Here is a 15,147-nt window from a genome sequence, read left to right as displayed (position 1 = left end):
TGGTCCTGTCCTCAGCAGTTCCAATGTTTCTCTTGCAAATCAAAGGAATTAATATTGCTGTTTTTTAGTACTGGCAATTCCATATGCTTGACTATTAGGTGTGAAAGTAACTTGATGAGGGAAAAGTGTTATAATTCATGCATTCAACAAGCACTTGCTTAGCCTCCTGCCCTGTGTCAGATGAGAGAGATCACCAATGAGCACATAGACATAGTCCCTGTCCCCATGATGCTTTCAGTCTCTTAGGAGAGGTACACTTTAACAATGATCTCACAAATCAATATAAAATTACAGGCATGTTGAGAACCATGAGAGGTACTGGGATGATAAGAAAGTCTGTAACTCAGACAGCATTGTGGAAGGAATCCCTGAGGAAATGGCATTTGAGCTGAGATCAGAAAGTGCAGTAGATATAAATTAGCCACCAGGGGAGGGGGGGGGGGGCTTTCCTGGCATCATGTGCAAAGGCCCTGTGGTAGAAAGGGCATGGGAAATTTGGATGACTCAAAAGAGAGGGATATGGCCGAACAGAAGGAATGAGGGTAAGCATTTCAGAAACAATCTTGGGGAGGTGGGCTAGACCATGGAGAATATTTAGGCCTTAGCAGGGGATCAGCTCTGTATTCTGCAAACCAAGGGTCAGTGATGAGGGCTTTAGATGGGTGGAGGGGGTATATATGGTCTGACTTGCTTTTCAAAGAGGTTCTTCTGGCTTGATGTGGAGAATGGGTAAGGAGGGCAAGGCAGCGTTCTAGAGAGTGGCGTGAGTTGGGATTGTAACAGTAGCTATTGCCTAAGCCGACTGGACATAAAACAAGATGAGCAAGATGAAACAAAAACACCCACAACCTTGAAAGCCAAACCACAGTGACAGGATGTACAGCAGGTAGAGAAGAATGTCGTTGTAATCAGGCAGACCCGAGTTCAGATCCTAGGTTCACCTCTTAACAAACTGTATGACCTTGAACAAGACACACCTTCACCGCCTCCCTGGCCTGTTTTTCCTCCTCTGCAAAGTGTACTGGACTACACACACATCTCTCAAGAGCTCTGGGTTCTTATCCCAATTCTGACTCTTACCAGCCATTCATCCTTGAGCAGGTCACTGCCACTCTCTGAGCCTCAGTTTCCTCATCTCTAAGACAGTTAAAAATACATCTCTCCCAGAGTTACTGTGAAGACAGAATTAGCTAACAGAGCAAACATGCTTGCTTAGCACAGGGCTGGGCCCATGATGCCATAAGGAGCCCAAAACACACTTTCTCCCATGAGTGAGTGTGCACACACACACCAGGAATACACACTTCAGGCCCAGATGGCACCTCTCTTCCCGCAGGAGTGGTGACTGTCTTGTAAAATTCCAGCTCACTTGCATAAGCTCAACTTTTAATGAAGCCAGAGAACAGTGATCCACTGGTGTTTCTGCTCAGCGAAGCTGTCAGCGGGATGTAAGCCCAGGGAATCCGGCGACGAGGGGATTCTCCTGATGAGAAACATTTGCGTCCAGAGGATCTTAATATTTGTTTTGAACAGACACATGTAGACGTGAATTACTTAATGACTGTTTTAGGGTTCGGCATTGTTCCTGTATTTGGTTTGGCTTTGTCTCTATGACATCTTAATTCTGTGTTTTATTTCACGGAGCTCCGCACACAGGCTGTGACATATGGGAGCTCCCTCAGCAAAATCTCAAATGAAGATGGGGGGGGAGGAGGGAGAGAGAGGGAGAGACTGAGAGTAAGCAGACTGTAGCTTCAAAGGTGTGCAGTGAAGGGGGGCGGCTGGGTGAGAGGGATAGTCTAAATTTGCACGCATGGATATGAGAGATAGACCGAACCCTCACCGTCATGGGAACAAGATTTGCCACTGCTATTTGGAAGTCTAAACAGTGTGTTTTTCAATTTCCTAATCTGATTGATCACAATCAGAGAGATTGTAAATTTCATGCTTGTCCATAACACATGCAGGGGCCCAGCTAAGCTTCTAACACTGCTATTCAAAGTCATCCTGGCTGCATTCGAGTCAGTGAGAGGAGCCAAGAGAAGCAGATCAGACCCAGGACCCCGAGGTAGAGGGCAGAAGCACCCCTGTTACCCTCTTCCCGCTCCCAGTCTAGAAGCCGAGGGTCTGGGAAGTCCTTAACTGGCTTACAATGTTAATTGCTTGATATGTTTCCTGCCTGCATCTAGGGAGTCATCCCTGTTAGTCTTCCCGTCACTCACTCTGCTCCAGCCACACTGACTTCCTTGCTATCTTTAAATACATCAAGCATGCTTCCACCTCAGGGCCTTTGCACTTGGTGCTCCCTCTGTCTCAAACACTTTTCCCCCAGTTATCCTCATGGCTTGCTCCCTCCTTGCATCCAGGCCCCTGGACCACTCCATCCAACAAAGTAGCCCCATCCTCACCTGCTGTCCCGTTCCCCTGCTTTATTCTTCTTTATAGCACTCATTGCAACCTGACCTTATATGATTTGTTTGTTTGTTTGTTTCTTCATTTATTACCTTTCTCCCTCATGACAGCAGGGACTGGTGTTGTTCACGGCTATGTCAAGTAGGAGCTCAATAAAAGTGTCCAATTAATGGAAGCATAACTTTATTTTTTAGCCACATGTGGCCTCTTCACTTTGGCGATTCATTCCCTCTGGGTTATTTTCTCTTTAACATGTGTGGGCTCACTCCAATCCCCCCACCATTGGTGGCTGCTCAAGGAATGCAGACTGGATTTTGTTTCAGCCAGAGCTAGACCATGAAGGACAAGAAACCTAATGGCCCACACCAGAGTCTGCATGCTTGAGCCAATGACAGAGGAGTTGGAAATTTTATATAAGGGCAGTTCCTTTCCACAATCCTCCTTTAATAGCACTCACTATGACCCCCTCCCCCACAACAGATAATGTCCCCTCCAGAAAGTGTAAATTGCTTTTTCTTCTGGGGGGGGCGGGGAGAAGGTCTTTTTTGAGACTCTACTAGTGACAAATACCTTAATCATTCTGATGTTCCTTGCATTTGTAGGTAAAATTGACAATATAAAAGAATCATTCCCATTTCACAGGTCAGACAACAAAGGCTAACTGTGTGACTATCAGCAAAAGACTTCATGCCTCAAGGAGGGTGCCTCTTCCTCTGGTTTTCCACATCTCCTTTTCTTTATTGCTACCTATATTACAGTACTTAAGACAATCTGCCTCATGTCATATATACTGGTGTCTGTGCCCACCTTTGCTGCTAAACTCTGAGGCCCCCAAGGGAGAGACTGCCTTTCATTCATCTGTTCCTCCTTGATGGGCCTGGCGCATAGTAATAATAAAAACTGCAATTCATTACTAATGGTAAGAGCTAACATTGATGGAGCCCTTACTGTGTGCCAAACAACACTTTCCATAAATTAGCCCAGTCAATATTCTCAACAGCTATTGGAGGGGGCTGCTAATATTAGCCCCATTTTATGGATGAGGAAACCAAGATTGAGAAGGTCAAGTTCTGGCCAAAAGTCATGGAGCTATTAAGTGTCTGAAAAGAGTAAAAGGAAACATGTGTTTTGGTTAGTTTACCATTGGGGTTTGTCAGATGTTTTAAAAACAGCTCTACACATCTCCAGTGGCTCTTTAGGGAATCCTAAAACCACATCAAAAACTTATACAGAGCACTGGGATGGTCAAGTGGTAAGGCCAAGGAATCCCAACCATCACCACCAAGCAGCCCACCCAGCTCAGGTGGTGAGGGGCTTAGCACTCTCTCCCGACATCTCATTAGGTAACTCATGTCTTGGTAACAAGAGCACGTTAAATGGAGGTCTTGGCCAGGCACTGTGTCATGTTCTTTATATAAATGATCTCATCCACCCTTCACTATGACCCCATGAGATCAGTCTTTCATAGCTGGGCAAACTGAGGCATAGAGAGCTGAAGTGATTAGCAGATTCCAAAGGTAAGAATTGCACAGCAGGATTTCAGCCTGAGCAGATCTGACTTCAGAGCCCAAATTCTTTTTTGTTTCTCAATGTTTATTTATGCGAGAGAGAGAGACAGAGAGAGAGAGACAGAGACAGAGACAGAGTGTGAGTGGAGGAGGGGCAGAGAAGAGAGGGAGACACAGGATCCGAAGCAGGCTCCAGGCTCTGAGCTGTCAGCACAGAGCTCTATGCGGGGTTCAAACACACAAACCGCAAGATCATGACCTGAGCTGAAGTTGGATGCTTAACTGACTGAGCCACCCAGGCGCCCCTTCAGAGCCCAAATTCTTAACTGTTCCACGTTCTCCCCTTCAGAGCTGTTCTGTCACATCTCAGATAAGTCTTGGTAACGAGCAATTAAGAAACTCTGGTTTTGTTAAGCCCCTGAAAGCCTTTCCACCTCACAGGAAGGTAAATCCAGCCACTCTGGAAGAAAGGATATTTTTAAAAATTTATTGTGCCCCTGCGGCATGCTGGAGGTGCTCACAGTGCGGGAAGGCGCGTGACCCAGGCTTCTTTCCTTATCAGAGGAGTTAGGCTTTTAGGGGTGTTCCCCCCTCTTTTTTTTTTTTTTTCTGGTGGCCTGGAGTGGGGATGGAGTTAACAGAGGTTCACACAGGCCTGGAAAACACTTCCAGGTGGTATTTAGTCCAACCTCCTGTACCCACACCAGCCGACATGTCTACTCACTCAGCCAGCCAGACATCTATATCCAGAAAGCTTCCTTCTGACACTAGTCAGAGTCAAATCTATCTGCAGAGTGTGTGTCTCTTAGGCTGCATTGATCAGAATCCCCAGCCCGTCAGGAGTGGGGGTGGGCTGGGAGAGAGCGAATCTGATACGGATTTGGACCGCGTGGACTCATTCAATTAATGCGTCCAACTTTCATTCAGCATCTACCGCAGCCCGAGTCTCTAAGACAGCACAGTTGCCAAGTGAAAACAGCCGTGTCAGAAATAATACGCCCCGACACCCCCACTGACCCCTGTACACCATTCAGCAAATTTCACCTTTCAGAAGGAGAAAGGTTCGACCCAAACAATAACACTCCCTTTCCAGGGAAAAACGATCATTTCATCGCCAGGGCAAGCATTCTCCACAACCCTTGGTACCTTGGTTTTTAACCACAGGCTGTCAGGAAATCACCTCCCAGCTGCCCCTCACTCTGCTCCCGAGGACAGAGTCAGCAACAAATGTGCTAACTGATCTCTTGGCACAAAGGGGGAGTCTGGAATTAAACGGTTCAAAGGCATTTTTCCTGCCTTACAATTTGGCCATCTTTCCCTTTATGCAGTAAAATCTCCAATAGTTTGGAATTTATGATCCTTTAGACAGACCTGGGCTGAAGTCTGCTTCTGGACTATTCTGCATAGAAAGGATTTTCGAAGAAAATTAATAGCGTGCCAAAAGAATTATAAAGAGAATTGCTTATGCTGTTTAAGAGGGCCGCCTTTCTAGCCCTTTGCAAACACTCCTGCATCTACAAACAATTGATACGCTAATTTCAAATGGGTTTTTTACTCATTCATTAAGTCCTCAGCTACTGTTCGGTGATAGGATTATTACAGTTGGAGTTGGCCTCAACCACTTAAGTTTTCCATTTTGAGCCTAAACTTTTTGGGTGCAAACTTTTCTGGACCAAATAATTAACAAAGAGAATTAATTAATGTCAGGAAAAATGACTATACTTCTTTGGTGGAGACAAAAGAGGGGTCTCTTACTCTCCAAGTGTCTTACTGATTCATGCTGACTGTCTTCCAGCTGGTATAGGGTGAGGCTTCACTATGGCAACCATACGTCCTGGTTCCTCTGGGGTAGTCCCTGTTAGGTCTTCCATTGGATAACCACTCACAGCAAACCTTTTCACTCTTGATATGAATAATAAATTATATTGGAACTAGGGGTTCAAACTGTGATTTTCAAGGAATTTGAGCCTTCTTTAGATTGACAATAGTACCTGGTCATTGCTACACAAATGAAAAGAATACTCTGTGTGATGTTATACCAATCCATTCAGAATCTAGATGATTCTTCAGCAGCCCTCCACCCGATAACTAAAAAAGTCATATCAGAAAGCAGCTAACCTTCCCTCAGGGAAGAGAATTATGGGACCACTCCCAACCTACCTCCTGTGTGTTAATTCCATCTCAATGCATTGCCTGTCAGAAGCTGAAATCCCATAATGTTTACTGCCAGCATTATTTGGGGGAGAAACAGGCAGGCCTGAAGAACACAATACTGAAAGAAAATGTTCATTTCCTTTGGCCATTATAAACTCTGAACTGTTTGTTTTAGAAACAATGTCTGTTAAGCAATCACTATGTACCACACACTGTGGGAAGTGTTTTACCTGACTCAATCCTCATAACTCAATGTCTGAGATGGCTACTATTATTATTTCTATTTTCCAGCTGACAAAACAGACTCAGCAAGGTAAAGAAACTTGTCTAAGACACTCAGCTAAATGGGAGAGCCAGAACAGGAATCCAGGTTTGTCTGAAACTCAAGTCTGAGCCCTTAACCACTATGATATACTGCCTCCCACTCTGCTATACTGTTCTGACATTTGAGTCAGACATCTGCTTGCAATTTGATACATATAAAGCTATTGCCTCATCAAATATGCCTCATGGAGGGTGGGGGAGTGGAAGGGGGGAGGTAAGGAGAGGTTTTGCTTGGAGTGCGATTGTATGATGTATGCATAGTGCTATGAAATCAACCAATTGAATGTCAGCTTCTATCCTGGTACTAAATTATCCTCAGAGATACACTGAAAATATCCTGGGGAAGTTCATTCAGATGAAGGGTAACCCTTATCTATAAACACATATTAAGCGTGTAACCAACAGAACTGTCTGGTGTTTTCGTCCACCCCCTTCCCCCATCTCCCTACAGATCTGCTAACTATGTGCTGGGCTTGACTCATGGAACTAAAAGACATTTCTGATGAGACCAAGTCCCTAGCTTGCCTCTAGATGAAGCCACTGGCGCTCAGCTGATGCTATGCCAGTGTCTCTGTCTCTTTCCTTCCTGAGAACTCAGCTTTGGAAACATGGTACTTCCACTGTTAAGTAAGCATGCAACATTAGAAAGGAGGTAGAAATTGACCTCCGCACTGGATGTGGCTGGCTTCAATGAGAAGGGGGATGATTCCGGTTTTATAGACAGTCTGTTAAAAGACCACTCAAACCCAGCCTTCCATGAAGACTTGGATACAAAAGCTCCCGACTCACTTTCCACCCCAAACCAGGAGTAACAGCTATAAAACAAATCTATCCTACAGAGAGGCCACACCTGTTACAGAAGTATTGAAGGGGATCCTTCCCAGCATGACATAAATCAGGGGCTTATGACTCAGACTTTCACTCCAGGGGTGGTTTCCAGGGGAAAGGAGACCCAGGACATTAAATGATACCTAGAGAAAAATGATACCTGGGGGAGGAGGGTTGGCTATTATAAGAGTACCAGATGCATGATATTAAGATTTGCTACAGAAAGCATGAGGGTTTGGAGACTTTGGGCAATTCGTATGATTGAGAACATGACTAAGAAAGGGGCATGACAGTGTCACAGACAGACAGGGAAAGGGTGAACGTGCCAGGTCACGTGGACTTAGGTATGTTCTGTATTAAAATACCACCAGGAATCTCCTCTCCTCTTCCTGTATCCCTGAAATATATGGAAGACTCCGGACCAAATGTCACACTTGTAGTTTTCAATGAAATTGTCTTTAGTTTCTTCTACAAGGGCATATTCTTTGGCTAACACAGCAATGGATTTGCCAACATAGCTTCACTCCAAAGGTGGAATGGATGGCTGAAACCCAGGAAGATAAAACTGCTGACGTCAAAACTCTCTACAAAGAACCTTTCTTCAAGCAGAGAAACACCAGGTTTTGATGGCATTTGCTGCTATGATTCCTTTTCTCCAGACTGTGTCACAAGGTGTCCCCCCGCCCTCCCCAATCCACAAATACTGGCCGCTGCTGCTGCTGCTGCTTGAAGCCTGCCACGTCCGGACTCTAGTCCACCCATTCCCAACATGAGGTACCCGTTTTTCTAAAGACCTGTATGAGCTAGGTTCCTATCAGACTGTGAAAAGTTCTCCAGTCCGAGTTTGCTTCTTTAGATATGATTCCCTGTCGACCACCCCACACCCACTGGAAAGTTCAGATCCAGTGGTTCCAGAACAGGCATTCTCTCTGAACCGCTCTCGCAGACATGTTTTCAATCTACTCTCTAATGTAGCCAGGATCAATAAATCCTCCAAGTGGTCTCCCCTGCTCCACTTCTTTCTTTTTCTCCCACCGAACCACTCATCCAACACCAGCAAAAGATGAGTTTTCCTGCTGCCTTGATTTTCCCTGACAGAGGGCACAGTCTTCCTTTCATTCTCAAACTCCTCTAAACTGGATGCTTTATGAAAAGGATTGGGTTTTCTCTGTCTTGGAATGTTCTTCCCCACCTCCTCTCCGTTTCACCCCACAACCTCCTCTCCTTCTTTCTGCCTTTCTTTTCTTCCCTTATTCCTCCCATCACACTGTTTTCACCGTCTAAGGGTCTTCTCCTCCTTGAGTTCAAAGCAATCAGATCCTTTTTGAAAACCAAATAAAACTCTTCCAAGATCATCTTCATGATCCTGGAAGTCTCCCCCCTGACTCCAGAGCTCAGAGTACTGGTTTTGGAAGCAGGAGAGGAGAGGATTCAGCAACGGTGGCAGCCAGAAAGGCGTGGAGGAGGGTGCTGTTTAGGGGGTATTTGAGGGAACAGCATATGGGCTTTTGTCGAATGTTCAGAGCTCGCTAGTTTCTGAGCTGAGTATAGAAATGTGCCATTACCTCTGAACACTGCTGAGAGCTCGTTCAGCCCTCTTTTTCTCTTCTTGTACAACACCCCCGACCACCCTGAACCACCATTCCTTTGCCTGCCCCCTCCCCCCATCCTCTGGGCTCTGATACCAAGAAAAGTTTCTTAGTTAAGTCCTATCTCACCTACACTGCCCACCCTAAGAAAGCAAAATCTCTCAAATAGCAGTTGCCAGGTCAGCAGACCATTGAGTGTTGCTCCCCCTGAAGACTCCCTGTCCCTTCTCACCAGCCGCCACCTCACACAGGCAATTAGTTCCCATGTTCCAGCGGGAGATACCGAGTAGTGACGGGAAAAGACAGGCGCCCTGGCCCAGCCGCCTGCATCCACCCTTCAGGGCTCTGGGGCACACAGGCCAGAAGGAAGGACCATCAGGGTCTCTTCTCTCTTAAGAAGGAGGTCATTACCTTGGCAGCGGCTTGCGGGCCGTGATACTGGCGACAATGATGCTCTCGGGACGCGGGGTGGCCACAGCTTTAAAGGTTCCTCGCCAGAACTTCTCAAAAAGCTGCTTCTCGCCTTGCTGAACGCTCGCCATAGCCAACCCAAAGGGGCCCGGGGCGCCCGGGCGCTGTCCGAAGTGCTGAAACGTGGATTCCAAACGGGGGCACACCGGGCTCCGGGCTCAGTTCGCGTGGAAGCGAGAGGGGTGGGGTGGGAGAGATCGGGGTTCAGGGCGGGGGATGGGGCGCCTCAGCCCGGGCAGGCAGGGGAGAAAGAAGGCTTATCCACCGTCTTTCTTCGCCTTCTGTGTTGTCTCTGGGCTGAGCTCTGAGCTTGCTGAGCCTCCGCGCCCCAGAAAGGGAAGGCAGGGCTGGCTTTCTCGGCAGCGCCAGGAGAGAAGAGGCGACAGGGTCGTCTGTGTGTGCGTGCGCGTGTGAGCTCAGGCGCGCCCGGGTTTTGTCTCTCGCACAATGTGACGTTGGAAGAGGAGGCTGGTCGCGCGAGCTGTACTTTCCTCCCCCCTCTCCGTCTCTCCTCCTCCCCACCAACCCCCTCCTCCTCCGGCACAGCCTCCTGCCGCCATCTGCATAACAAAAGCCCGCAGGTCTTGGGAGGAGAAAGGGCGGGGCGTGTGCCTGTCACCGCTGCCCCGAGGCGACAGAGTTGCAGCGCTGACCCCTCAGAGAAGCAATCCCGGCACCCCCGAACTGAACCGTGCCGGAGATCTTGCTTCCCAGGTGCCCTCTGGGCCCGGCCACCTCCCTTCTCAGCCCCTTCGCAAGTCTTGTAGCGGATCTTTTATTGAAGAGGGAAGTAAAAAAAAAACTTAACCTATCCGCCCAAACCAACATGACCCCCTCACTTGTGGGAGGCACTGCCTAGGCCAGCAAAGGGGGTCCCTTGTATTCCTCTTTGCGCCTGGACGCCGCGAGATCCCCGCCACCCAGAAAGTGCCATTTGATGGACAATCCCTACCCAGTTCGGCTTCTCGCCATCTGCCAAGCCGGGTCCCCGCCCGCAGAGGGGCGCAGCGATACATCTGTGCATGTGGCGCTGTAAGGAAGATTTCTTTTGTGCCTCACAGCCAGCCAGCCCAATGTCTCCTTTGCCAAACCCGTCCAAAGGAAAAAGTGTCCCCACCCCACCCCACCCCATCCCATCCACTCCTGGGGAATTCAGCTGTAACCACTGAAAAGTGGTTAAGAAATGTTAAGAAATTAAAATAGCTTGTCTCAGGAGAGGAGTCCCTTTGGGAAAAGTAAAGCGGGTAGGGAGAGGGATTTGAGGGGGAAATCAGGATTACAAGGGGGAGTTACTTTTAGATCTCTCTCCCCATCTTCTACCCCATCCCAATTCAACACTAATCCCAGAAAGTAAGAGTCTAGAATCACAAATAAACCCTTAGAGGAGAGGGTATGGCCAAAATTTCCCTAGTTTCACCTCCAGGGTTTTCATTAAGAAAAAGAGACAGTAGCAGGACCCCTCGGTGCATCTCTCCCTTGGAGCCCTTTAATTTCAGCAGAGTTACTACTCCCCCTACCCAGGTTGCAAATTCCTGGAAGGAAGCCTTGCCAAGTCCTAAAGGTCTCCAAGCGCCTGGCACCAAGTCTGAATCACAGCCAGGATAAACCCATGCTTCTTGCTGATGCTGGTAAGGACAGGAACCAAGAGACCTGGACACCCATGTGAACTTCAGAAATTCTTTGAAAGGAACAGGTGGGGAATGGGAGAGAAAGGGGAGAAGGAAGGCAAAGAGAATAAGATGGGAGAGAAGAAGGAAGAAAGAACCCTGGAGAAACCGAGTATGGCTTCAGAAACGTATATAGCTTTGGATATGTGTGTATTTGGAGATTTGTGAGCCCGCTTATGAGGGAGACTGAGAGCGCTGCTCGCTCTCCAGCGACCCCTTCTGGTCGACAACTAGCTATGCATTTGCCGGCTTCTTGAAGTGGGTTGCGGCAGCCAGGAGGTGGGGTTCCGGCTGGGGAGCTTGGAGGTGGAGGAAAGTGGAGAGTAGGCTCTGCAGGTCTCCTGCCCTCCCTCCAGCCCAACCCCACTCTGCTATTACTCTCAGGCCCAACTGCCCACCCTGAAGTTGACTGTCATTTTAAATGCCACTGAGGGCTGGCCCCTTAAGTAGCCTGGGATATTTAAAACCATCTTTAGTCATGACATTTGGGGTCTGAACTGAATCACTTGCAGGGGAGATGTAGCTGGGATCCTACCCCCACAAGATCAATCAACATCTCTCAGCCCGTTCCAGTTCTAAGTTCCCAGAATGCTGATAAAGTGCCATTTGCATAACATTGCCTCTTTTGACCCTGGAACTGTAGCAGGAGGTGGGAAGGAAAGCTGCTTTTACTCTCTTTTAAAGGTGAAAAAGTTGAGGTGTAGGATGGTCAAGTGACTTACCCACAGTGACTCTGTCGGGATCAAAGGATGTCTGTGAAAAATAGCTTCTGTTTTTGCTTGGGGGTCCTGGGGATACCAGGCATTGCAAAACAATCAGATAACCCATGGTGGTGAGGCTTCTAAATTGAGAGTCTTGGGTAGATAAATTTAGGGCCTGAAAGCCAGGCTGCTTGGGTTCAAATTCCAGCTCGGCCCTTTCCTAACTACATGATCACGGAGAAGTGACTTCACATGTCTGTGCTTAAATTTTCTCATCAGTAAAATGAAGGTTCCATAGAGTGTAACTATCGTGTGTTTAAATGTAAGGATTAAAGGACCTAATGCACGTGCAGGGTACAGAACAGCATTTGGAACATAGTTTACTACAAAGGAAGTTATTATTTGCATTGTTAAGAGCACAGCCTCTAGAGTCAGACAGAACTAGGGTATGAAGTATGGCTCTGCCAGTTTTGCTGGATGGCGTTGGGCTAGTTACAAATCTCTGCCAGAGCTTCTCCATCTGCAAAATGGAGATATTAACCCATATTTCGATGGTTTTTGTGAGGATTAGGTGAAATATTACCTGTAAAGGATTTAGCACAGTGTCTGGTTCCTAGCAAATACCCATTAAATGGGAAGTATTGTTGCTGCTGTTGTTGGAATCATTACCTGTTAGCATCGTAAGTCAGCCCATTTTTGGCTTGATAATCATTCATCAATACCTACATTGGTTAGGTATAATCCTGGGCATGGAGGGTTCAATGGTAAACAAGACATGGTGCCTTCCCTGAAGGGGTACACAGTCTAACTCACATTCTGGGGCCTCCTTGCCTAACATTTGTCCTCTTTCCACCTTACCAAGTCCGGAATGCCAACACCAACTGACTTGTAGTGGCTATCTAAAGAATGTGTTGAGGGGCGCCTGGGTGGCGCAGTCGGTTAAGCGTCCGACTTCAGCCAGGTCACGATCTCGCGGTGCGTGAGTTCGAGCCCCGCATCGGGCTCTGGGCTGATGGCTCAGAGCCTGGAGCCTGTTTCCGATTCTGTGTCTCCCTCTCTCTCTGCCCCTCCCCCGTTCATGCTCTGTCTCTCTCTGTCCCAAAAATAAATAAACGTTGAAAAAAAAAAAAAAAAAAAAGAATGTGTTGAGAAAGTTTCTGAAGTCCTTGGAAATGCAGGCTGGTGCAGCTACTCTGGAAAACAGTATGGAGGTTCCTCAAAAAACTAAAAATAGAACTACCCTACGACCCAGCAAGTGCACTACTAGGCATTTATCCATGGGATACAGGTGTGCTGTTTCGAAGGGACACATGCACGCCCATGTTTATAGCAGCACTTTCAACAAAAGCAAAGTATGGAAACAGCCAAAATGTCCATCGATGGATGAATGGATAAAGAAGATGTGGTATATATACACATGGAGTATTACTCGGCAATCAAAAAGAATGAAATCTTGCCATTTGCAATACATGGATGGAACTAGAGGGTATTATTCTCAGTGAAATTAGTCAGAGAAAGACAAAAATCATGACTTCACTCATATGAGGACTTTAAGAGACAAAACAGATGAACATAAGGGAAGGGAAACAAAAATAATATAAAAACAGGGAGGGCAACAAAACAGAAGAGACTCATAAATATGGAGAACAAACAGAGGATTACTGGAGGGGTTGTGGGAAGGGGGATGGGCTAAATGGGTAAAGGGCACTAAGGAATCTACTCCTGAAATCACTGTTGCACTATATGCTAACTAATTTGGATGTAAATTAAAAACAAACAAAAAAAAGATTCTGAAGTCCTGTCCCAGAAAGAGTACTATGATGGATTAGTGATCTCAGCCACCAGCAGAGCACAGAGATAGGCAGCGATTGTGCCACATGTGACTTAGACTGTAGGTGTGGCTTCTCTAATATGACATAAACTCCAGTCTTCTATCAGTTTCTCAAAATATAACCATCTTAGGGGCACCTGGGTGGCTGAGTCTGTTAAGTGTCTGACTTTGGCTCAGGTCATAATCTCCTGGTCTGTGGGTTTGAGCCCCACATCGGGGTCTGTGCTGACAGCTCAGAGCCTGGAGCCTGCTTCGGATTCTGTGTCCCCCCTCTTTCTCTGCCCCTCCCCCCACCTCCCGCTCACACTCTGTCTCTGTCTCTTTCTCAAAAAAATAAACATTAACAAATAAAAAAAAAACCATCTTGTTCTCATTCCCTCAGGGAATTGCTTTGTTTTCCCAGGTGCAAGCAGTCCACCTCATAAATTGAGACCTGTCGATATGCTGGTTAGTGAAAACAAGTATGTGCACAATTGCTGCCTATCCTCTGTGGTGGGCTGGGGCAGACACCAACCAGCAGTCTATCAGTCAGTCCATCACAGCACTCTTTCTGTGACAAGACCTCAGAATCCTTCTCAACACATTCTTTGAAGAGTTACAGGAGGGCACCTTTTGGGATGAGCACCGGGTGTTGTATGGAAACCAATTTGACAATAAATTTCATATATTGAAAAAAAAAAAGAAAGGATTAACATAAATTGTAGTATATCCATAAAATGGAATAAAAATTCAGCTAAAATTGAAAAAAAAAAAAAAGAAGAGTTCCCACTTGGGGCGCCTGGGTGGCTCAGTCGGTTGAGCGTCCAACTTCCGCTCAGGTCATGATCTCACAGTTCGTGGGTTCGAACCCCGCATCAGGCTCTGTGCTGACTGCTTGCTCAGAGCCTGGAGTCTGCTTCAGATTCTCTGTTTCCTTCTCTCTCTGCCCCTCCCCTGCTCACACTTTGTCTCACTGTTTCTCAAAAATAAATAAATGTAAAAAAAAATTAAAAAAGAGTTACCACTAATTGGCCGGGGTTGGCCTTCCAGATAAAATCAACTTGCCATCCATGTCTAAAAGGTGCTTCTTTGCCTTTTGGTATTGTTCTTTCATTAGAGAAAGGGGAAAACAGGGAGAAGTGATTCCATGATTTGCAAATCCAGGCACTTTAGGACATGAGCTTAAGAGATTTTTATGTATCTTTCCTCTTAGTGATTCAAGAAGGGCAGCATCTGCAGCTCAGAAAAATAGCTACCTACCCCTCATTCTGAAGCAGTTTGCACCCCATTTCACCAATGTTACTGTGTTACCTTAGGTAAAACCCTTACTCTCTCTGTGCCCATGACTTCTCTGAGTATAATGAAACTAACCATTATCCACCAGCATCAAGGGACATCAGGGTACTTGACAGTCTGTTCCCATTTCCAGATGTCCAATGAACAATGAATGATTCAAATAATTTCTGAGATAATAGGAAATATGATAATGAGACCAATTCATCTGTCCTTGTGCCTTTAAACTTTGTTCTAAACTATGCGAATTATAAGATTCTGTACTTCTTCACATAGACTTTTGGGGAGGAAAGAATGATTGCACTACTCAGGGTTTACTAATCCTCACTGCTGGAAAGTTTCACCTTATGGCTAATCTGAATCCCACCTTTGCTGTCAATTGTACATTTC

At 46.6% G+C, this 15,147-nt stretch overlaps 1 protein-coding gene across 1 annotated transcript in view; it reads right to left on the bottom strand.

Moving 5' to 3' along the window:
- SRRM4 (serine/arginine repetitive matrix 4) overlaps positions 1-9,357 on the bottom strand; it is a 149,926-nt gene extending 140,569 nt beyond the window's left edge. Inside the window, exon 1 of the mRNA XM_047088535.1 lies at positions 9,227-9,357. Coding sequence (XP_046944491.1) covers positions 9,227-9,357 — 131 coding nt within the window. The remainder of the gene's footprint in view (positions 1-9,226) is intronic.
- Positions 9,358-15,147: the final 5,790 nt, after the last annotated feature.

The sequence above is a fragment of the Lynx rufus genome, unplaced genomic scaffold (assembly GCF_022079265.1).
Source record: "Lynx rufus isolate CCGP_SWC_20201006 ecotype Redwood Valley unplaced genomic scaffold, mLynRuf1.p SCAF_24, whole genome shotgun sequence".
In the NCBI taxonomy this organism is placed as follows: Eukaryota; Metazoa; Chordata; class Mammalia; order Carnivora; family Felidae; genus Lynx; species Lynx rufus.
This window is presented reverse-complemented; position numbering and strand designations above follow the sequence as displayed.